We start from the raw sequence: 24,037 nt of genomic DNA, 5'->3' as shown, positions 1-24,037 counted from the left end.
AGTTGATTTGGTGATTTTGACAAACAATTACACGTCGATCCTTATCTTGGTTGTAAAACCGTAATGATAATTTGACCCACTGCATCCTGAGCACGCTAGTCGGATGCTAGTTCTGTGGTCTTATAATCAATTGAAATGTGTGGGACAATATCATGTTTCCCTCTTCAGGAAGAAGTGTCCGATATATTGGGTAAATATTGATCCATGGTATCTCCCGTTAACTCATCCCCTGAAATTTCATAATGGACTGGTCTAATCTGTGATTTAGAAAAGCCTTTAAGTAACAGACAATCTGACTTCAGGTGAAGATTGCATACGTGCGCTGCGGTCATAGGTCATAGCAACAGTCTTATCTCATAGTAACGTAGGCATACTTCTGGTTTTAATGAACCATCCCCCCTATATATACACCAGTCAGGTAACAATCAGCATTACCATTGCGGATATCAAATCATCTCTTATTAAATGCATCATAGATATTCCATGGGTTACTATCACTAACGTAATATCCACCCTGAAATATGCCATAGCAAAACTGAAGGCATTTCAGGAGAAAAAACCCCTGACCTATCACAGGCTACAGTCTTTGTAAATTATGAAGACAGGGAAGCCCATCTTCCAGCTAGCAGTGTACTGTCATTCTTTTCATGTACATCAGAGAGCTAAATTATCTGTCTCATTTGCTGTCGAAGACAGAGCCTTCAGTTCTATAATAGGGATAGTGCATGCAACCTATGGAATATCAAAGATTTAAGAGGGGAGATGATTTGGTTTCCCCAATGGCAACACTCAGTTGTCTGTCATGTCTTAAAAGGATACACAAGCAACATACATTGTATTATGTCTTCAGGTAAATCTGACATAAAAATTATCATATGAAACAAACCTGAATTCACATGAAGCTATTTTACCAGTGTATATCTCATTCAATCATTACGCTATTATGATTCTAAATTTTTCTGGCACTGGCCTCTTGTCAGTGACTTTTCTCTGGGTACTCCTATTTCTGGCAGATCCTGGCTATAAGACATAAAACTTAAACCAAATTGTGATGTAAATGAGCAGACTAAAACCGTCTTTGTTACCTTGACTCCATCTTTTAATCTCAAACCATCACGTCATGACATCACAGACAATATGACGTCATCAAATAGTTACAAACATATTCACGCTATTTTCACTGAAACACAAAAACAACAAGATAATACATACAATGATTTTAATCGTCAAACTTTGATTACAATACATTCAAGTGCTAATCCACTGCCATTCCAATTCAATCATCATGTATGATTGAAATACAGTGTAAAATTATGTCTATATGTAAAACATTTAATCTGTCATTTGTAAAGCCATATCTCAACACATCGAATCACCTGTCTGGATCTTTGTATATGAATGTGAACGGTTTACCAGTTTCTGGTCCTAACTCAATTTTCGGACTCTGCCCAATTATTTTTTCTAGAATATCTGCATTGTCCTTTTTGACTTGTTCTCTATCTTCAGGAAGTGGTAGTGTCGGTCGCTGTCCTTTCCAGAATCTCCGCCACTGGACTTTATTCTGAAAAGGATCCGGAAATGAAGCTAATCACCCTTTAACATGGATACTTGTAAGAGAATGCTTACCAACCGAAAAGCATTCAAATTTAATTTCTATGATACCAAACCAAAATGCCTTAAAGGGACATGAACCTTAAATAATTTGTTCTGTATGCTTAGATATGGTTTTCAGATGTTTATTGAATATTTCATTACAATGATTGGTTATCTAAAACGACAGGAAAACATGGGGAATACCTACCTCAAAAATGATAAAAATAGATCGTCATATTCTATTTTTGGAACACAAAAAGAAAGCTGGCCGAAAGTGAGGTTATAATGAGCAACAAACTTGCTGACATGACAAGGAATATTAGTTTTCCACATTTTAAGATTATTTTCTAATTTACGATGGTTGACAAATGAAGTTTAAGCCATATTTGTTATAAAACAATTTGTATTTTGCGTAAGAATGATAAGTCAAAAGTCAAACGAGACTTTTCATTCGACAGGGCACCGCGAAGGGAGGTTCCTGACTTATTGCACATATGTACATCTAGTCCGCTAAACCTGCCTATATTATTAGGCTTTTTTAAAAAAAAATTTGCCTAATATATAGTCAGCTCGCGGTACCTCTTAAAAATGTGAAATCGTAGGCCAGATTTGGCCTACGCTACGTCAGCGGCATATTTCTAATATATCGTCCATGCAATGCCGGGAAAACGTACACATACCTTTATATTGGGATCTTATGTACTCCTTTGTCCCCATGTTACATCCCATTTATGAAATTAAACAACTGTGTACAATGAAATACTTCCGAGACCCTTCTATTTCACACATTTGTAATGGCCGCCGTATACACATTTAGTAGAGCAAACGGCAGCCAATCAACTTCGCTTCCGGTTTTATTTTTAAATATCCACGTGTAGTTGAAAGATAAACAAAATTCTACCGTGTATATGCTACATGTATATGCAACGTGAATATCGCGAAAGTTATGCGGTACCAGCAATAGTCGTGTTCAATTTGAATATTTGACAACATGTCGTGTATGTCGACCATGAGTTTACTTTAAAAACTCTAACTGGCTAGCATTTTGTTAATCTTTCAACTACACGTGTTTTTTTTAAAAATAAAACCGGAAGCGAAGTTGATTGGCTTTTACTCAAATTTATATGGTTTATTTAGGTTCATGTCCCTTTAAAATGCTCACAATGCTCTGAAATGATTTAGACATATTCAGGAGACAGGGCTCTGAGCTGCTCAGACACAGAGTGTCGTCCAGATCTTTACAGTAGTTCTTGCAACATTTACACTAACTTATTGCAGGAGGTTCTTGCAACATTTACACAAACTTATTTAAGTCACATCAGGAAATTATTGCAACCTTTACAGGAAACTTACCAAACCTTCAGATGAAGTTATTGCAACCTTTACAGGAAACTTACCAAACCTTCAGATGAAATTATTGCAACCTTAACAGGAAAACTTACCAAACCTTCAGATGAACTTATTGCAACCTTTACAGGAAACTTACCAAACCTTCAGATGAAATTATTGCAACCTTTACAGGAAACTTACCAAACCTTCAGATGAAATTATTGCAACCTTAACAGGAAAACTTACCAAACCTTCAGATGAAATTATTGCAACCTTTACAGGAAACCTACCAAACCTTCAGATGAACTTATTGCAACCTTTACAGGAAACTTACAAAACCTTCAGATGAAATTATTGCAACCTTTACAGGAAACTTACCAAACCTTCAGATGAAGTTATTGCAACCTTAACAGGAAACTTACCAAACCTTCAGATGAACTTATTGCAACCTTTACAGGAAACTTACCAAACCTTCAGATGAAATTATTGCAACCTTTACAGGAAACTTACAAAACCTTCAGATGAAATTATTGCAACCTTTACAGGAAACTTACCAAACCTTCAGATGAAGTTATTGCAACCTTAACAGGAAACTTACCAAACCTTCAGATGAACTTATTGCAACCTTTACAGGAAACTTACCAAACCTTCAGATGAAATTATTGCAACCTTTACAGGAAACTTACAAAACCTTCAGACGAAATTATTGCAACCTTTACAGGAAACGTACTGAACCTTTGCAGGAACTTTATTATTGCAATTTTATGGGTTTTTTTTTATAAACTCATTGTAGCCTTTACAAGAGCTAATTTCAATATTTACATAAATAATTTAAAGAAACAGATGTACCGTATTCGACCCATTGAGAAAAAATGAAAAGGTGCTAATAAGATGAAATTATTGCATATCTATACAGTTGAGTGTAGTTTTAGTCTTTATTTATGCCTGGACAATTGAAATTGAGGCCTCAAAAACGGGGATGGGCGATATTGGGTCGAATACGGTAAATACAGTACTGTTTAAACCATGGCAAATAATGTAACTTTAAACATCAAAGAACATTTACCTGATAGTACAGGTATTACCTTTCTTGCATAAAAATGCAAAATCTCAATTGTATTTTTTATTTTCATTCCATATATTTTCCAATTTATATAGAAATCTTATGTGTTCAGGGTATAGCGGTTTTATTAACAATTCAAATTTTTACTTACGGGGGTATATAATGGTATCATTTATATAGAACTGATAAATATATATAGTATGTCCTTGAAATAAAAATAGTAAAACAAATCTGCTCTACCTTTTTGTTTTTCTATTTTTTCCCCATTTATATGATATATGCATGTATAATTGTGTAATAGGATTGGGTAGATAGGAAGATGCAGGTATTGCAGTCATTTACTCAATACATGTATACACAACATTCATAGGCTTGTTAAATTTTCAGTCCCATGAACATAACTTAACCTACATCTTGATCCCAAATGTTTTGATAAATGACCTTCTGTAAGATCTAAGGGATAAAATGGGATCCTGATAATAAGGACATTTATCTTATTGTAGTACAAGCTGTCAATTATACTACCTGTTTATGTTTAAGCTGCACTGTGTTTGTGCCTCATGTAAGGAGATTGATTAATTTGGGAGACAAGGTTGAAAAAATATATTTATACTTACCCAAAATTTCTTACAATTTCTGTAATTTTGGAACTCTGGTTCACACTTGTTGTTATCAGCATAATTATGGCGTGCTATACAATCCAGACTGATCTTACTCTCCTACAACACAAACAAATGGCGTGCTATACAATCCAGACTGATCTTACTCTCCTACAACACAAACAAATGGCATGCTATACAATCCAGACTGATCTTACTCTCCTACAACACAAACAAATGGCTTGCTATACAATCCAGACTGATCTTACTCTCCTACAACACAAACAAATGGCGTGCTATACAATCCAGACTGATCTTACTCTCCTACAACACAAACAAATGGCGTGCTATACAATCCAGACTGATCTTACTCTCCTACAACACAAACAAATGGCATGCTATACAATCCAGATTGATCTTACTCTCCTACAACACAAACAAATGGCATGCTATACAATCCAGACTGATCTTACTCTCCTACAACACAAACAAATGGCGTGCTATACAATCCAGACTGATCTTACTCTCCTACAACACAAACAAATGGTGTGCTATACAATCCAGACTGATCTTACTCTCCTACAACACAAACAAATGGCTTGCTATACAATTCAGACTGATCTTACTCTCCTACAACACAAACAAATGGCGTGCTATACAATCCAGACTGATCTTACTCTCCTACAACACAAACAAATGGCGTGCTATATAATCCAGACTGATCTTACTCTCCTACAACACAAACAAATGGTGTGCAATATGATCCAGACTGTTCTTACTCTCCTACAACACAAACAAATGGTGTGCAATACGATCCAAACTGTTCTTACTCTCCTACAACGCAAACAAATGGTATGCAATACGATCCAGACTGTTCTTACTCTCCTACAACACAAACAAATGGTGTGCTATACAATCCAGACTGATCTTACTCTCCTACAACACAAACAAATGGCGTGCAATATGATCCAGACTGTTCTTACTCTCCTACAACACAAACAAATGGTGTGAATTACGATCCAGACTGTTCTTACTCTCCTACAACACAAATAAATGGTGTGCAATACGATCCAGACTGTTCTTACTATCCTACAACACAAACAAATGGTGTGCTATACAATCCAGACTGATCTTACTCTCCTACAACACAACAAAATGGTGTGCAATACGATCCAGACTGTTCTTACTCTCCTACAACACAAACAAATGGCATGCTTTACAATCCAGACTGATCTTACTCTCCTACAACACAAACAAATGGCATGCTTTACAATCCAGACTGATCTTACTCTCCTACAACACAAACAAATAGTGTGCAATATGATCCAGACTGTTCTTTCTCTCCTACAACACAAACAAATGGTGTGCTATACAATCTATACTGATCTTCCTCTCCTACAACACAAACAAATGGCATCCTATACAATCCAGACTGATCTTACTCTCATATAACACAAACAAATGGCGTGCTATACAATCCAGACTGATCTTACTCTCCTACACCACAAACAAATGGTGTGCTATACAATCCAGACTGTTCTTACTCTCCTACAACACAAACCGTGTGCTATACAATCCAGACAGATCTTACTCTCCTACAACACAAACAAATGGCATGCTATACATTCCAGACTAATCTTACTCTCCTACAACACAAACAAATGGCGTGCTATACAATCCAGACTGATCTTACTCTCCTACACCACAAACAAATGGTGTGCTATACAATCCAGACTGATCTTACTCTCCTATAACACAAACAAATGGTGTGCTATACAATCCAGACAGATCTTACTCTCCTACAACACAAAATAATGGTGTGCTATACAATGCAGACAGATCATACTCCCCTACAACACGAACAAATGGTGTGCTATACAATCTAGACTCATCTTACTCTCCTACAACACAAACAAATGGTGTGCTATACAATCCAGACTGATCATACTCTCCTACAACACAAACAAATGGTGTGCTATACAATCCAGACTGATCTTACTCTCCTACAACACAAACAAATGGTGTGCTATACAATCCAGACTGATCTTACTCTCCTACAACACAAACAAATGGTGTGCTATACAATCCAGACTGATCATACTCTCCTACAACACAAAAAATAAATGGTGTGCTATATAATCCAGACTGATCTTACTCTCCTATAACACAAACAAATGGTGTGCTATACAATCCAGACTGATCATACTCTCCTACAACACAAAACAAATAGTGTGCTATACAATCCAGACTGATTTTACTCTCCTACAACACAAACAAATGGTGTGCTATACAATCCAGACTCATCATACTCTCCTACAACACAAACAAATGGTGTGCTATACAATCCAGACTGATCTTACTCTCCTACAACACAAACAAATGGTGTGCTATACAATCCAGATGATCTTACTCTCCTACAACACAAACAAATGAAGTGCTATACAATCCAGATTGATCTTACTCTCCTACAACACAAACAAATGGCGTGCTATTCAATCCAGACTGATCTTATTCTCCTACAACACAAACAAATGGCATGCTATACAATCCAGATTGATCTTACTCTCCTACAACACAAACAAATGGCATGCTATACAATCCAGATTGATCTTACACTCCTACAACACAAACAAATGGCGTGCTATACAATCCAAATTGATCTTACTCTCCTACAACACAAACAAATGGTGTGCTATACAATCCAGACTGATCTTACTCTCCTACAACACAAACAAATGGTGTGCTACTGCTATACAATCCAGACTGATCTTACTCTCCTACAACACAAACAAATGGTGTGCTATACAATCCAGACTGATCTTACTCTCCTACAACACAAACAAATGGTGTGCTATACAATCCAGATGATCTTACTCTCCTACAACACAAACAAATGGTGTGCTATACAATCCAGACTGATCATACTCTCCTACACACAAACAAATGGTGTGCTATACAATCCAGACTGATCTTACTCTCCTACAACACAAACAAATGGTGTGCTATACAATCCAGACTGATCTTACTCACTCTCCTACAACACAAACAAATGGTGTGCTATACAATCCAGACTGATCATACTCTCCTACAACACAAACAAATGGTGTGCTATACAATCCAGATGATCTTACTCTCCTACAACACAAAAAATGATGCTTACATCAAATTTACTCCTACAACACAAACAAATGGGTGCTATACAATCCAGACTGATCTTACTCTCCTACAACACAAACAAATGGTGTGCTATACAATCCAGACTGATCTTACTCTCCTACAACACAAACAAATGGCATGCTATACAATCCAGATGATCTTACTCTCCTACAACACAAACAAATGGGATGTGCTAACAATCAATTGATGATCTTACTCTCCTACAACACAAACAAATGGTGTGCTATTACAATCCAGACTGATCTTACTCTCCTACAACACAAACAAATGGTGTGCTATACAATCCAGACTGATCATACTCTCCTACAACACAAACAAATGGTGTGCTATACAATCCAGACTGATCTTACTCTCCTACAACACAAACAAATGGTGTGCTATACAATCCAGACTGATCTTACTCTCCTACAACACAAACAAATGGTGTGCTATACAATCCAGACTGATCTTACTCTCCTACAACACAAACAAATGGTGTGCTATACAATCCAGACTGATCTTACTCTCCTACAACACAAACAAATGGTGTGCTATACAATCCAGACTGATCTTACTCTCCTACAACACAAACAAATGGTGTGCTATACAATCCAGACTGATCTTACTCTCCTACAACACAAACAAATGGTGTGCTATACAATCCAGACTGATCTTACTCTCCTACAACACAAACAAATGGTGTGCTATACAATCCAGACTGATCTTACTCTCCTACAACACAAACAAATGGTGTGCTATACAATCCAGACTGATCTTACTCTCCTACAACACAAACAAATGGTGTGCTATACAATCCAGACTGATCATACTCTCCTACAACACAAACAAATGGTGTGCTATACAATCCAGACTGATCTTACTCTCCTACAACACAAACAAATGACGTGCTATACAATCCAGACTGATCTACTCTCCTACAACACCAAACAAATGGTGTGCTATACAAATCCAGACTGATTTACTCTCCTACAACACAAACAAATGGCGTGCTATACAATCCAGACTGATCTTACTCTCCTACAACACAAACAAATGGTGTGCTATACAATCGACTGATCTTACTCTCCTAAACACAAACAAATGGTGTGCTATACAATCCAGACAGATCTTACTCTCCTACAACACAAAATAAATGGTGTGCTATACAATCCAGACAGATCATACTCCCTACAACACAACAAATGGTGTGCTATACAATCCAGACTGATCTTACTCTCCTACAACACAAAAAATGGTGTGCTATAAATCCAGACTGATCTTACTCTCCTATAACACAAAAAAATGGTGTGCTATACAATCCAGACTGATCATACTCTCCTACAACACAAACAAATAGTGTGCTATACAATCCAGACTGATTTTACTCTCCTACAACACAAACAAATGGTGTGCTATAACAATCCAGACTGATCATACTCTCCTACAACACAAACAAATGGTGTGCTATACAATCCAGACTGATCATACTCTCCTACAACACAAACAAATGGTGTGCTATACAATCCAGACTGATCTTACTCTCCTACAACACAAACAAATGGTGTGCTATACAATCCAGATGATCTTACTCTCCTACAACACAAACAAATGAAGTGCTATACAATCCAGATTGATCTTACTCTCCTACAACACAAACAAATGGCATGCTATACAATCCAGACTGATCTTACTCTCCTACAACACAAACAAATGGCGTGCTATACAATCCAGATTGATCTTACTCTCCTACAACACAAACAAATGGTGTGCTATACAATCCAGACTGATCTTACTCTCCTATAACACAAACAAATGGTGTGCTATACACTCCAGACTGATCATACTCTCCTATAACACAAACAAATGGTGTGCAATACAATCCAGACTGATCTTACTCTCCTACAACAGAAACAAGAGGCCCAAAGGGCCTTAAACAGTCATCTGACTACCTGACAATAGTAAAATTAATTATATATGGTGTCACTTTGTCAGGATCATGTCAGGATCATTTTCAATTTCTTTCAACAAATTTTATTTCAAACAAGAGGCCCAAGGGCCTTTAAATATAGGAAATTAATTAGACATAGTGTCATGGTAGTCATCTTCGATTTGGGATCAACCAGAGATGTAACAATACTTTGTCTGGACCATGTCAGGATCATTTCATGCAAGTTTCAGCCAAATCGCACTGGTAGAACTTGAGAAAGTTCAAAATGTGTGTTTCAAGATGGCGCCTGTGGCGGCCATCTTGGATTTCGGATTGACCCGAAAAATAACAACACTTTGTCTGGACCATGTCAGGATCATTTCATGCAAGTTTCAGCGAAATTGCACCGGTAGAACTTGAGAAGAAGTTCAAAATGTGTTTTCAAGATGGAGACTGTGGCTGCCATCTTGGATTTCAGATCGACCCGAAAAATAACAACACTTTGTCGGGACCATGTCAGGATCATTTCATGCAAGTTTCAGCCAAATCGCACTGGTAGAACTTGAGAAGAAGTTCAAAATGTGTTTTCAAGATGGCGCCTGTGGCGGCCATCTTGGATTTCGAATCGACCTGAAAAATAACAACACTTTGTCGGGACCATGTCAGGATCATTTCATGCAAGTTTCAGCCAAATCGCACCGGTAGAACTTGAGAAGAAGTTCAAAATGTGTTTTCAAGATGGCGCCTGTGGCGGCCATCTTGGATTTCGGATCGACCCGAAAAATAACAACACTTTGTCTGGACCATGTCAGGATCATTTCATGCAAGTTTCAGCGAAATTGCACCGGTAGAACTTGAGAAGAAGTTTAAAATGTGTTTTCAAGATGGAGACTGTGGCTGCCATCTTGGATTTCAGATCGACCCGAAAAATAACAACACTTTGTCGGGACCATGTCAGGATCATTTCATGCAAGTTTCAGCCAAATCGCACTGGTAGAACTTGAGAACAAGAGGCCCAGAGGGCCTGTATCGCTCACCTGGTTTGTAATGACAAGTAATGTTCTGAATACAGGTTCATTGTTTCTTTTCTGAAGGAATTTTAATATTAACCTCTAAATCCCCTATTAGGCCCCACCCCTCCTGCCCCCAGGGGGTCAGAGCCAAAATTTATACAAGTTCTGTTCCCCTTCCCCCAAGGATGTTTGTGGCCAAATTTGGTCACAATCCAAGCAAAACTCTAGGACAAGTAGCGATTTATAGGATTTACCTCTCTTTCTCCTAATGGGCCCCACCCGTCCGTCCCCTGGGGGCCAGAGCCAAAATTTATACAAGTTCTGTTCCACTTCCCCCAAGGATGTTTGTGGCCAAATTTGGTTACAATCCATACAGAACTCTATGACTAGTAGCGATTTAAAGAATTTACCTTCTATTTCCCCTATTGGGCCCCGCCCCTCCTGCCCCCCGGGACCAGAGCCAAAATTTATAAAACTCAGTTTTTATTCTCCCAAGGATGTTTCTGGCCAAATTTGGTTACATTCCATGCGGAACTCTGTGACTAGTAGCGATTTAAAGGATTTACCCCTATTTCCCCTATTGGGCCCCGCCACTCCTGCCCCTGGGGGATCAGAGCCAAAATTTATACAAGCTCTGTTCCCCTTCCCCCAAGGATATTTGTGGCTTATTTTGGTTACAATCCATGCCAAACTCTAGGACAAGTAGCGATTTAAAGGATTTACCTCTATTTCCCCTATTGGGCCCCGCCCCTCCTGCCCCCGGGGGGTCAGAGCCAAAATTTATACAAGTTCTGTTCCCCTTCCCCCAAGGATGTTTGTGGCCAAATTTGGTTACATTTCATTCAGAACTCTATGACTAGTAGCGATTTAAAGGATTTACCTCTATTTCCCCTATTGGGCCCTGCCCCTCCAGCCCCCGGGGGATCAGAGCCAAAATTTATACAAGTTCTGTTCCCCTTCCCCCAAGGATGTTTGTGGCCAAATTTGGTTCCAATCCCTGCAGAACTCTATGACTAGTAGGATTTAAAGGATTTACCTCTATTTCCCCTATTGGGCCCCGCCCCTCCTGCCCCCGGGGGGTCAGAGCCAAAATTTATACAAGTTCTGTTCCCCTTCCCCCAAGGATGTTTGTGGCCAAATTTGGTTACATTTCATTCAGAACTCTATGACTAGTAGCGATTTAAAGGATTTACCTCTATTTCCCCTATTGGGCCCCACCCCTCCTGCCCCTGGGGGATCAGAGCCAAAATTTATACAAGCTCTGTTCCCCTTCCCCCAAGGATGTTTGTGGCTTATTTTGGTTACAATCCATGCCAAACTCTAGGACAAGTAGCGATTTAAAGGATTTACCTCTATTTCCCCTGTTGGGCCCCGCCCCTCCTGCCCCCGGGGGGTCAGAGCCAAAATTTATACAAGTTCTGTTCCCCTTCCCCCAAGGATGTTTGTGGCCAAATTTGGTTCCATTCCATTCAGAACTCTATGACTAGTAGCGATTTAAAGGATTTACCTCTATTTCCCCTATTGGGCCCCGCCCCTCCTGCCCCTGGGGGATCAGAGCCAAAATTTATACAAGCTCTGTTCCCCTTCCCCCAAGGATGTTTGTGGCTTATTTTGGTTACAATCCATGGCAAACTCTAGGACAAGTAGCGATTTAAAGGATTTACCTCTATTTCCCCTATTGGGCCCCGCCCCTCCTGCCCCCGGGGGTCAGAGCCAAAATTTATACAAGTTCTGTTCCCCTTCCCCCAAGGATGTTTGTGGCCAAATTTGGTTACATTTCATTCAGAACTCTATGACTAGTAGCGATTTAAAGGATTTACCTCTATTTCCCCTATTGGGCCCCGCCCCTCCAGCCCCCGGGGGGCCAGAGCCAAAATTTATACAAGTTCTGTTCCCCTTCCCCCAAGGATGTTTGTGGCCAAATTTGGTTACAATCCCTGCAGAACTCTATGACTAGTAGCGATTTAAAGGATTTACCTCTATTTCCCCTATTGGGCCCCGCCCCTCCTGCCCCCGGGGGGTCAGAGCCAAAATTTATACAAGTTCTGTTCCCCTTCCCCCAAGGATGTTTGTGGCCAAATTTGGTTACATTTAATTCAGAACTCTATGACTAGTAGCGATTTAAAGGATTTACCTCTATTTCCCCTATTGGGCCCCACCCCTCCTGCCCCCGGGGGGGGGGGGCCAGAGCCAAAATTTATACAAGTTCTGTTCCCCTTCCCCCAAGGATGTTTGTGGCCAAATTTGGTTACAATCCATGTAGAACTCTATGACTAGTAGCGATTTAAAGGATTTACCTCTATTTCCCCTATTGGGCCCCGCCCCTCCTGCCCCTGGGGGATCAGAGCCAAAATTTATACAAGTTCTGTTCCCCTTCCCCCAAGGATGTTTGTGGCTGATTTTGGTTACATTCCATGCCAAACTCTAGGACAAGTAGCGATTTAAAGGATTTACCTCTATTTCCCCTATTGGGCCCCGCCCCTCCTGCCCCCGGGGGGTCAGAGCCAAAATTTATACAAGTTCTGTTCCCCTTCCCCCAAGGATGTTTGTGGCCAAATTTGGTTACATTTCATTCAGAACTCTATGACTAGTAGCGATTTAAAGGATTTACCTCTATTTCCCCTATTGGGCCCCGCCCCTCCTGCCCCCGGGGGATCAGAGCCAAAATTTATACAAGTTCTGTTCCCCTTCCCCCAAGGATGTTTGTGGCCAAATTTGGTTCCAATCCCTGCAGAACTCTATGACTAGTAGCGATTTAAAGGATTTACCTCTATTTCCCCTATTGGGCCCCGCCCCTCCTGCCCCCGGGGGGTCAGAGCCAAAATTTATACAAGTTCTGTTCCCCTTCCCCCAAGGATGTTTGTGGCCAAATTTGGTTACATTTCATTCAGAACTCTATGACTAGTAGCGATTTAAAGGATTTACCTCTATTTCCCCTATTGGGCCCCGCCCCTCCTGCCCCCGGGGGATCAGAGCCAAAATTTATACAAGTTCTGTTCCCCTTCCCCCAAGGATGTTTGTGGCCAAATTTGGTTACAATCCATGCAGAACTCTAGGACAAGTAGCGATTTAAAGGATTTACCTCTATTTCCCCTATTGGGCCCCGCCCCTCCTGCCCCCGGGGGGTCAGAGCCAAAATTTATACAAGTTCTGTTCCCCTTCCCCCAAGGATGTTTGTGGCCAAATTTGGTTACATTCCATTCAGAACTCTATGACTAGTAGCGATTTAAAGGATTTACCTCTATTTCCCCTATTGGGCCCCGCCCCTCCTGCCCCTGGGGGATCAGAGCCAAAATTTATACAAGTTCTGTTCCCCTTCCCCCAAGGATGTTTGTGGCTTATTTTGGTTACAATCCATGCCAAACTCTAGGACAAGTAGCGATTTAAAGGATTTACCTCTATTTCCCCTATTGGGCCCCGCCCCTCCTGCCCCCGGGGGGGTCAGAGCCAAAATTTATACAAGTTCTGTTCCCCTTCCCCCAAGGATGTTTGTGGCCAAATTTGGTTACATTCCATTCAGAACTCTATGACTAGTAGCGATTTAAAGGATTTACCTCTATTTCCCCTATTGGGCCCCGCCCCTCCTGCCCCCGGGGGGGGGCAGAGCCAAAATTTATACAAGTTCTGTTCCCCTTCCCCCAAGGATGTTTGTGGCCAAATTTGGTTCCAATCCCTGCAGAACTCTATGACTAGTAGGATTTAAAGGATTTACCTCTATTTCCCCTATTGGGCCCCGCCCCTCCTGCCCCCGGGGGGATCAGAGCCAAAATTTATACAAGTTCTGTTCCCCTTCCCCCAAGGATGTTTGTGGCCAATTTTGGTTACATTCCATGCCAAACTCTAGGACAAGTAGCGATTTAAAGGATTTACCTCTATTTCCCCTATTGGGCCCCGCCCCTCCTGCCCCCGGGGGGTCAGAGCCAAAATTTATACAAGTTCTGTTCCCCTTCCCCCAAGGATGTTTGTGGCTTATTTTGGTTACAATCCATGCAGAACTCTAGGACAAGTAGCGATTTAAAGGATTTACCTCTATTTCCCCTATTGGGCCCCGCCCCTCCTGCCCCCGGGGGGTCAGAGCCAAAATTTATACAAGTTCTGTTCCACTTCCCCCAAGGATGTTTGTGGCCAAATTTGGTTACAATCCATGTAGAACTCTATGACTAGTAGCGATTTAAAGGATTTACCTCTATTTCCCCTATTGGGCCCCGCCCCTCCTGCCCCTGGGGGATCAGAGCCAAAATTTATACAAGTTCTGTTCCCCTTCCCCCAAGGATGTTTGTGGCCAAATTTGGTTACAATCCATGCAGAACTCTAGGACAAGTAGCGATTTAAAGGATTTACCTCTATTTCCCCTATTGGGCCCCGCCCCTCCTGCCCCCGGGGGGGCCAGAGCCAAAATTTATACAAGTTCTGTTCCCCTTCCCCCCAGGATGTTTGTGGCCAAATTTTGTCCTATTCCATTCAGAACTCTATGACAAGTAGCGATTTAAAGGATTTACCTCTATTTCCCCTATTGGGCCCCGCCCCTCCTGCCCCCGGGGGGGCCAGAGCCAAAATTTATACAAGTTCTGTTCCCCTTCCCCCAAGGATGTTTGTGGCCAAATTTGGTTACATTCCATTCAGAACTCTATGACTAGTAGCGATTTAAAGGATTTACCTCTATTTCCCCTATTGGGCCCCGCCCCTCCTGCCCCTGGGGGATCAGAGCCAAAATTTATACAAGTTCTGTTCCCCTTCCCCCAAGGATGTTTGTGGCTGATTTTGGTTACATTCCATGCCAAACTCTAGGACAAGTAGCGATTTAAAGGATTTACCTCTATTTCCCCTATTGGGCCCCGCCCCTCCTGCCCCCGGGGGGTCAGAGCCAAAATTTATACAAGTTCTGTTCCCCTTCCCCCAAGGATGTTTGTGGCCAAATTTGGTTACATTTCATTCAGAACTCTATGACTAGTAGCGATTTAAAGGATTTACCGCTATTTCCCCTATTGGGCCCTGCCCCTCCAGCCCCCGGGGGGCCAGAGCCAAAATTTATACAAGTTCTGTTCCCCTTCCCCCAAGGATGTTTGTGGCCAAATTTGGTTCCAATCCCTGCAGAACTCTATGACTAGTAGCAATTTAAAGGATTTACCTCTATTTCCCCTATTGGGCCCCGCCCCTCCTGCCCCCGGGGGGTCAGAGCCAAAATTTATACAAGTTCTGTTCCCCTTCCCCCAAGGATGTTTGTGGCCAAATTTGGTTACATTTCATTCAGAACTCTATGACTAGTAGCGATTTAAAGGATTTACTTCTATTTCCCCTATTGGGCCCCACCCCTCCTGCCCCTGGGGGATCAGAGCCAAAATTTATACAAGCTCTGTTCCCCTTCCCCCAAGGATATTTGTGGCTTATTTTGGTTACAATCCATGCCAAACTCTAGGACAAGTAGCGATTTAAAGGATTTACCTCTATTTCCCCTATTGGGCCCCGCCCCTCCTGCCCCCTGGGGGTCAGAGCCAAAATTTATACAAGTTCTGTTCCCCTTCCCCCAAGGATGTTTGTGGCCAAATTTGGTTCCAATCCATGCAGAACTCTATGACTAGTAGCGATTTAAAGGATTTACCTCTATTTCCTCTATTGGGCCCCGCCCCTCCTGCCCCTGGGGGGGTCAGAGCCAAAATTTATACAAGTTCTGTTCCCCTTCCCCCAAGGATGTTTGTGGCTTATTTTGGTTACAATCCATGCCAAACTCTAGGACAAGTAGCGATTTAAAGGATTTACCTCTATTTCCCCTATTGGGCCCCGCCCCTCCTGCCCCCGGGGGGTCAGAGCCAAAATTTATACAAGTTCTGTTCCCCTTCCCCCAAGGATGTTTGTGGCCAAATTTGGTTACATTTCATTCAGAACTCTATGACTAGTAGCGATTTAAAGGATTTACCTCTATTTCCCCTATTGGGCCCCGCCCCTCCTGCCCCCGGGGGGTCAGAGCCAAAATTTATACAAGTTCTGTTCCCCTTCCCCCAAGGATGTTTGTGGCCAAATTTGGTTACAATCCATGCAGAACTCTATGACAAGTAGCGATTTAAAGGATTTACCTCTATTTCCCCTATTGGGCCCCGCCCCTCCTGCCCCCGGGGGGGTCAGAGCCAAAATTTATACAAGTTCTGTTCCCCTTCCCCCAAGGATGTTTGTGGCCAAATTTGGGTACATTCCATTCACAACTCTATGACTAGTAGCGATTTAAAGGATTTACTTCTATTTCCCCTATTGGGCACCACCCCTCCTGCCCCCGGGGGGGCCAGAGCCAAAATTTATACAAGTTCTGTTCCCCTTCCTCCAAGGATGTTTGTGGCCAAATTTGGGTACATTCCATTCACAACTCTATGACAAGTAGCGATTTAAAGGATTTACCTCTATTTCCCCTATTGGGCCCCGCCCCTCCTGCCCCTGGGTGATCAGAGCCAAAATTTATACAAGTACTGTTCCCCTTCCCCCAAGGATGTTTGTGGCTGATTTTGGTTACATTCCATGCCAAACTCTAGGACAAGTAGCGATTTAAAGGATTTACCTCTATTTCCCCTATTGGGCCCCGCCCCTCCTGCCCCCGGGGGATCAGAGCCAAAATTTATAGGATCAGGGCCAAAATTTATACAAGTTCTGTTCCCCTTCCCCCAAGGATGTTTGTGGCCAAATTTGGTTCCAATCCATGCAGAACTCTATGACTAGTAGCGATTTAAAGGATTTACCTCTATTTCCTCTATTGGGCCCCGCCCCTCCTGCCCCTGGGGGATCAGAGCCAAAATTTATACAAGCTCTGTTCCCCTTCCCCCAAGGATGTTTTTGGCTTATTTTGGTTACAATCCATGCCAAACTCTAGGACAAGTAGCGATTTAAAGGATTTACCTCTATTTCCCCTATTGGGCCCCGCCCCTCCTGCCCCCGGGGGGTCAGAGCCAAAATTTATACAAGTTCTGTTCCCCTTCCCCCAAGGATGTTTGTGGCCAAATTTGGTTACATTTCATTCAGAACTCTATGACTAGTAGCGATTTAAAGGATTTACCTCTATTTCCCCTATTGGGCCCCGCCCCTCCTGCCCCCGAGGGGCCAGAGCCAAAATTTATACAAGTTCTGTTCTCCTTCCCCCAAGGATGTTTGTGGCCAAATTTGGTTCCAATCCATGCAGAACTCTATGACTAGTAGCGATTTAAAGGATTTACCTCTATTTCCCCTATTGGGCCCCGCCCCTCCTGCCCCCGGGGGGTCAGAGCCAAAATTTATACAAGTTCTGTTCCCCCTCCCCCAAGGATTTTTGTGGCCAAATTTGGTTACAATCCATGCAGAACTCTAGGACAAGTAGCGATTTATAGGAAATGTTGACGGACGGACGGACGGACGGACGGACGACGGACGACGGACGACGGACGCCGCGCCATGACATAAGCTCACCGGCCCTTCGGGCCAGGTGAGCTAAAAATCAAAATGTGTTTTCAAGATGGCGCCTGTGGCGGCCATCTTGGATTTCGGATCGACCCGAATAATAACAACACTTTGTCGGGACCATGTCAGGATCATTTCATGCAAGTTTCAGCCAAATCGCACCGGTAGAACTTGAGAAGAAGTTTAAAATGTGTTTTCAAGATGGCGGCTGTGGCGGCCATCTTGGATTTCGGATCGACCCGAAAAATAACAACACTTTGTCGGGACCATGTCAGGATCATTTCATGCAAGTTTCAGCCAAATCGCACCGGTAGAACTTGAGAAGAAGTTTAAAATGTGTTTTCAAGATGGCGGCTGTGGCGGCCATCTTGGATTTCGGATCGACCCGAAAAATAACAACACTTTGTCGGGACCATGTCAGGATCATTTCATGCAAGTTTCAGCCAAATCGCACCGGTAGAACTTGAGAAGAAGTTCAAAATGTGTTTTCAAGATGGCGCCTTTGGCGGCCATCTTGGATTTCGGATCGACCCGAAAAATAACAACACTTTGTCGGGACCATGTCAGGATCATTTCATGCAAGTTTCAGCCAAATCGCACCGGTAGAACTTGAGAAGAAGTTCAAAATGTGTTTTCAAGATGGCGGCTGTGGCGGCCATCTTGGATTTCGGATCGACTCGAAAAATAACAACACTTTGTCGGGACCATGTCAGGATCATTTCATGCAAGTTTCAGCCAAATCGCACCGGTAGAACTTGAGAAGAAGTTCAAAATGTGTTTTCAAGATGGCGGCTGTGGCGGCCATCTTGGATTTCGGATCGACCCGAAAAATAACAACACTTTGTCGGGACCATGTCAGGATCATTTCATGCAATTTTCAGCCAAATCGCACCGGTAGAACTTGAGAAGAAGTTCAAAATGTGTTTTCAAGATGGCGCCTTTGGCGGCCATCTTGGATTTCGGATCGACCCGAAAAAATAACAACACTTTGTCGGGACCATGTCAGGATCATTTCATGCAAGTTTCAGCCAAATCGCACTGGTAGAACTTGAGAAGAAGTTTAAAATGTGTTTTCAAGATGGCGGCTGTGGCGGCCATCTTGGATTTCGGATCGACCCGAAAAATAACAACACTTTGTCGGGACCATGTCAGGATCATTTCATGCAAGTTTCAGCCAAATCGCACCGGTAGAACTTGAGAAGAAGTTTAAAATGTGTTTTCAAGATGGCGGCTGTGGCGGCCATCTTGGATTTCGGATCGACCCGAAAAATAACAACACTTTGTCGGGACCATCTCAGGATCATTTCAGGTAAGTTTCAGCTCAATCCCACTGGTCAAACTTGAGAAGAAGTTCAAAATGTGAAAAGTTAACGCACGGCGGACGGCGCACGGCGCACGGCGCACGGCGCACGGCGCACGGCGCACGGCGGACGGCGCACGGCGGACGGCACACGACGACGGACGAAACATGATGACTATAGGTCATCCTGACCCTTTGGGTCAGATGACCTAAAAATGGTGTGCTATACAATCCAGACTGATCATACTCTCCTACACCACAAACAAATGGTGTGCTATACAATCCAGACTGATCTTACTCTCCTACAACACAAACAAATGGTGTGCTATACAATCCAGACTGATCATACTCTCCTACACCACAAACAAATGGTGTCCTATACAATCCAGACTGATCATACTCTCCTACAACACAAACAAATGGCGTGCTATACAATCCAGATTGATCTTACTCTCCTACAACACAAACAAATGGTGTGCTATACAATAAAATTTGATCTTACCCTCCTACAACACAAACAAATGGCATGCTATACAATCCAGACTGATCTTACTCTCCTACAACACAAACAAATGGCATGCTATACAATAAAATTTGATCTTACCCTCCTACAACACAAACAAATGGCATGCTATACAATCCAGATTGATCTTACTCTCCTACAACACAAACAAATGGCATGCTATACAATCCAGATTGATCTTACTCTCCTACAACACAAACAAATGGCATGCTATACAATAAAATTTGATCTTACCCTCCTACAACACAAACAAATGGCGTGCTATACAATCCAGACTGATCTTACTCTCCTACAACACAAACAAATGGTGTGCTATACAATCCAGACTGATCTTACTCTCCTACAACACAAACAAATGGCGTGCTATACAATCCAGACTGATCTTACTCTTCTACAACACAAACAAATGGTGTGCAATACCATCCAGACTGTTCTTACTCTCCTACAACACAAACAAATGGTATGCTATACAATCCATACTAATCTTACTCTCCTACAACACAAACAAATGGCATGCTATACAATCCATACTAATCTTACTCTCCTACAACACAAACAAATGGCATGCTATACAATCCAGACTGATCTTACTCTCCTACAACATAAACAAATGGCATGCTATACAATCCAGATTGATCATACCCTCCTACAATACAAACAAATGGTGTGCTATACAATCCAGATTGATCTTACTCTCCTACAACACAAACAAATGACGTGCTATACAATCAAGTTTGATCTTACTCTCCTACAACACAAACAAATGGCGTGCTAAACAATCCAGACTGATCTTACTCTCCTACAACACAAACAAATGGCGTGCTATACAATCCAGATTGATCTTACTCTCCTACAACACAAACAAATGGCGTGCTATACAATCCAGGCTAATCTTACTCTCCTATAACACAAACAAATGGCGTGCTGTACAATCCAGACTGATCTTAAAATTACTCTCCTACAACACAAACAAATGGCATGCTATATAATCCAGATTGATCTTACTCTCCTACAACACAAACAAATGGCATGCTATACAATCCAGATTGATCTAACACTCCTACAACATAAACAAATGGCATGCTATACAATCCAGATTGATCTTACCCTCCTACAACACAAACAAATGGCGTGCTATACAATCCAGATTGATCTTACTCTCCTACAACACAAACAAATGGCGTGCTATACAATCCAGGCTAATCTTACTCTCCTACAACACAAACAAATGGCGTGCTGTACAATCCAGACTGATCTTAAATTACCCTCCTACAACACAAACAAGAGGTTCAGAGGGCCTGTCATCACAAATCCTCTTCTGTCCATCATGTTTTACAAAATTATCAGCTCTTTTACAACATTCTTAACATACTGAACACCTAAAGATCAATCAGACCATCAAGCAAATTGCATGTATTGTACATTCATCTAAACTACTACGATGACGACAGCCAAAGATAATCTAACATGAAATAACACAGAATGTACCGACAAGTTGGAATTGACTTAAAAGAGGTTTCATCAGCATTAAAAAGTGTTTTAAGGTGGTAGTCTCACATTCCCCAAAATTTTCCCGTAGTTCAATATTTTTCATATTTGATTTATGAAGTAAATATGTTGTTATGCATCTTCTGTCAAAGTTTCGAAGAAATTGAACCATCTATTTTTTCTAAATAAATATTCAAATTTGCCATTTTTGAGTAGATTCTGCACATGAAAAAACAGCATTAGTCTGTACTAAATCCGCCCAGTAAATGAAATTAATTAACAAAATGTTCTACGATATATATATTGTTTAATTGACGTGATATATATCAATCCTTTTTTTAAAAAAAAATGCTTTACTTCTCGTCATAATTAATTTCTAGTGATCATTTTTGGAGGAAATTAGGTAAAAAAGACGCAAGTAAATCACCTAAAACATTCTCACCAAAATGAAAATAAATCGAAATTGTGAAGTTCAATTTTTATAGAAAAATAACAGACTAAAAAGTGACAAAGTTGCTTTTAATCAGTCAATTTTCAAGAAAATTGAACCACAATTTGTCAAGATAGAGCATTTTTAGAACAAAAAAACCTTCATTTTTCATTGAAAAAGATGGGATTCACAATAGAGTTATCTCCCCTATAATATATACTTTTTATACATTCACTACAGAATTTTCTGTTACAATATAGCCTAGATGTCAATAGTTTTAGTTTTAAAATAATTAACAATGTTTAATCAATATATATTTACCATAAAATTTCAATTTAAGACTGATAAGATTATTTGTGTTGTTATTTTCAAAGATAATAAAATAATTTATTCATAAATTCAAACTTCAGAAAAAGGGGTTTTAATCAAATCGCGGTCATTCAAATGCTTGAAGAGCTTGGGACACTGTCATAACTCAAGCGTCTGTATGAAAAAATCATGATCTGTCTCCCTTACCATGAGACTACATTCTTAAAGGCCAAATCAAATAATTTGTGTTTCCCGTTACATGTACCCTATAAAAAGAATGGATATAGGTAGGCAATATAAAGCAACAACCCCCCCCCCCCCCTTTTTTTTAAATTCATCTCTATTTTCTTCTAAGTTCATTTTTCCCTTTTGCAAACGAAATAAATAAAATGATTCAGGCATTTCATCTTATCTGATTTAGGCTATGATTTTGATTACTGAAATATTCTGCATGAAATCCCAGGTTTAACCCATGTACCCAGTCAACTGATCATTGATCAGCAATGATCACATAATTAGAAAAGGAATAAATTAAAAGATTCATCTAATATAAGTATCCATGAATGATAAGCTTGAAAGTTCCACAGGTCTTATCATTGTTTGTATTTTAATCCCCGGGTACATGTGCATGTAGTTTACTGGAAGTTTACTGCTAGTATGATGTGTATTTGTGTATTGCAGTGGACAAGGGGAGATAACCATGCAGTAACTCATCACAGGAATGGTTTATCATTTGCCCAAGATGTACACAAGTATGGAATGGTAATTTTAAACACATACAAAATATTGCTTATGAATAATGTGTTATGAACATTATGGGGTTTGTGGTGTAGTACAATTGGCTACAAATTACACTTGATCATGGTTTGGAATCAGCTGACATATGTATCCACTCTGATAATCAGTTTAAAGATACTTCACCGCCAATAAAGCATTAACGATACCCATTATTTATAACAATAACTGATGTTTATGTGTGTCTAATTAACATAAAAATGCATATAAATAACTCATTTCGGTTTTGATGCATGCACAATCAGTATTTAATTTCATATAGGACATAGTCCTATGGATTTTTTTTCCAAGATACAATCGATTATTTTTAAAGATGCTCCACCGCTGACAAATGGTATTTTTTCACTATCAAAAACAGGAGCAGACGATTTAGTATTTTTCTTCAGTTACAAAAGTTACTTACTTTACACCATTACCACCATTGGAAAGTTTGAGCTTCTAATTTTACTTCATGTTAAATTACAAAATATAATTACAGTGGAACTTGGTTGATACGAACTTGGATTATTCGAAAACCCGGCTTAATACAAAGTAATTTGCCGGTCCTGGTCGAATTACCTCTTTGTGTTTGTTTAAAGAACTTGGATAATTAGAATTCGGAAATCTCGAAGAACTCGGAAAATACGAAGAAATTTTGGGTCCGAATGACTGAAATCATACATAAAATGTTCTTGTAACTCGAAATGATATTTTTTGGACAAAGAAATCGTCGAAAATGCTGACTTCTTTTCCATAAATCTGCCATAGAACGGCATTTCAAAATATATATCTCGGTTTTATTGTTATAATTATGCAACTACTATCGGCGATTTTGACATCTTTCTTGTTCACATCTTTTTACCACATGGAACTAGTCTATATTTACCATTTAAAGATATCGTCAGTAGACATGAGAACTCGCTTAATTCGAACACTCGGATAACTTGAAGTTTATCTCGGTCCCTTCTAGTTCGTATTAACCGAGTTCCACTGTAGTTGCATCCCGAAAAAAATCTGTGGCACTATATCCTATATGGAATGAAGTACCGATTGCGCTGCACCAAAGGCAACATAAATTATTTTATATTATTTCTTGTGTTAATTAGACATATATGTACAC

General features: G+C 40.7%; 1 protein-coding gene across 1 annotated transcript in view; it reads right to left on the bottom strand.

Annotated features, from left to right (window-relative positions):
* Positions 1-1,202: 1,202 nt before the first annotated feature.
* LOC138325486 (coiled-coil-helix-coiled-coil-helix domain-containing protein 7-like) overlaps positions 1,203-24,037 on the bottom strand; it is a 24,408-nt gene continuing 1,573 nt past the window's right edge. Inside the window, exons 2-3 of the mRNA XM_069271174.1 lie at positions 4,603-4,704; positions 1,203-1,561 (exon numbers count right to left, since the gene is read on the bottom strand). Of these exons, the coding sequence (XP_069127275.1) occupies positions 1,373-1,561; positions 4,603-4,704 (291 nt within the window). The 3' untranslated portion in view covers positions 1,203-1,372. The remainder of the gene's footprint in view (positions 1,562-4,602; positions 4,705-24,037) is intronic.

The sequence above is a fragment of the Argopecten irradians genome, chromosome 6 (genome assembly GCF_041381155.1).
Source record: "Argopecten irradians isolate NY chromosome 6, Ai_NY, whole genome shotgun sequence".
Lineage (NCBI taxonomy): Eukaryota > Metazoa > Mollusca > Bivalvia > Pectinida > Pectinidae > Argopecten > Argopecten irradians.
This window is presented reverse-complemented; position numbering and strand designations above follow the sequence as displayed.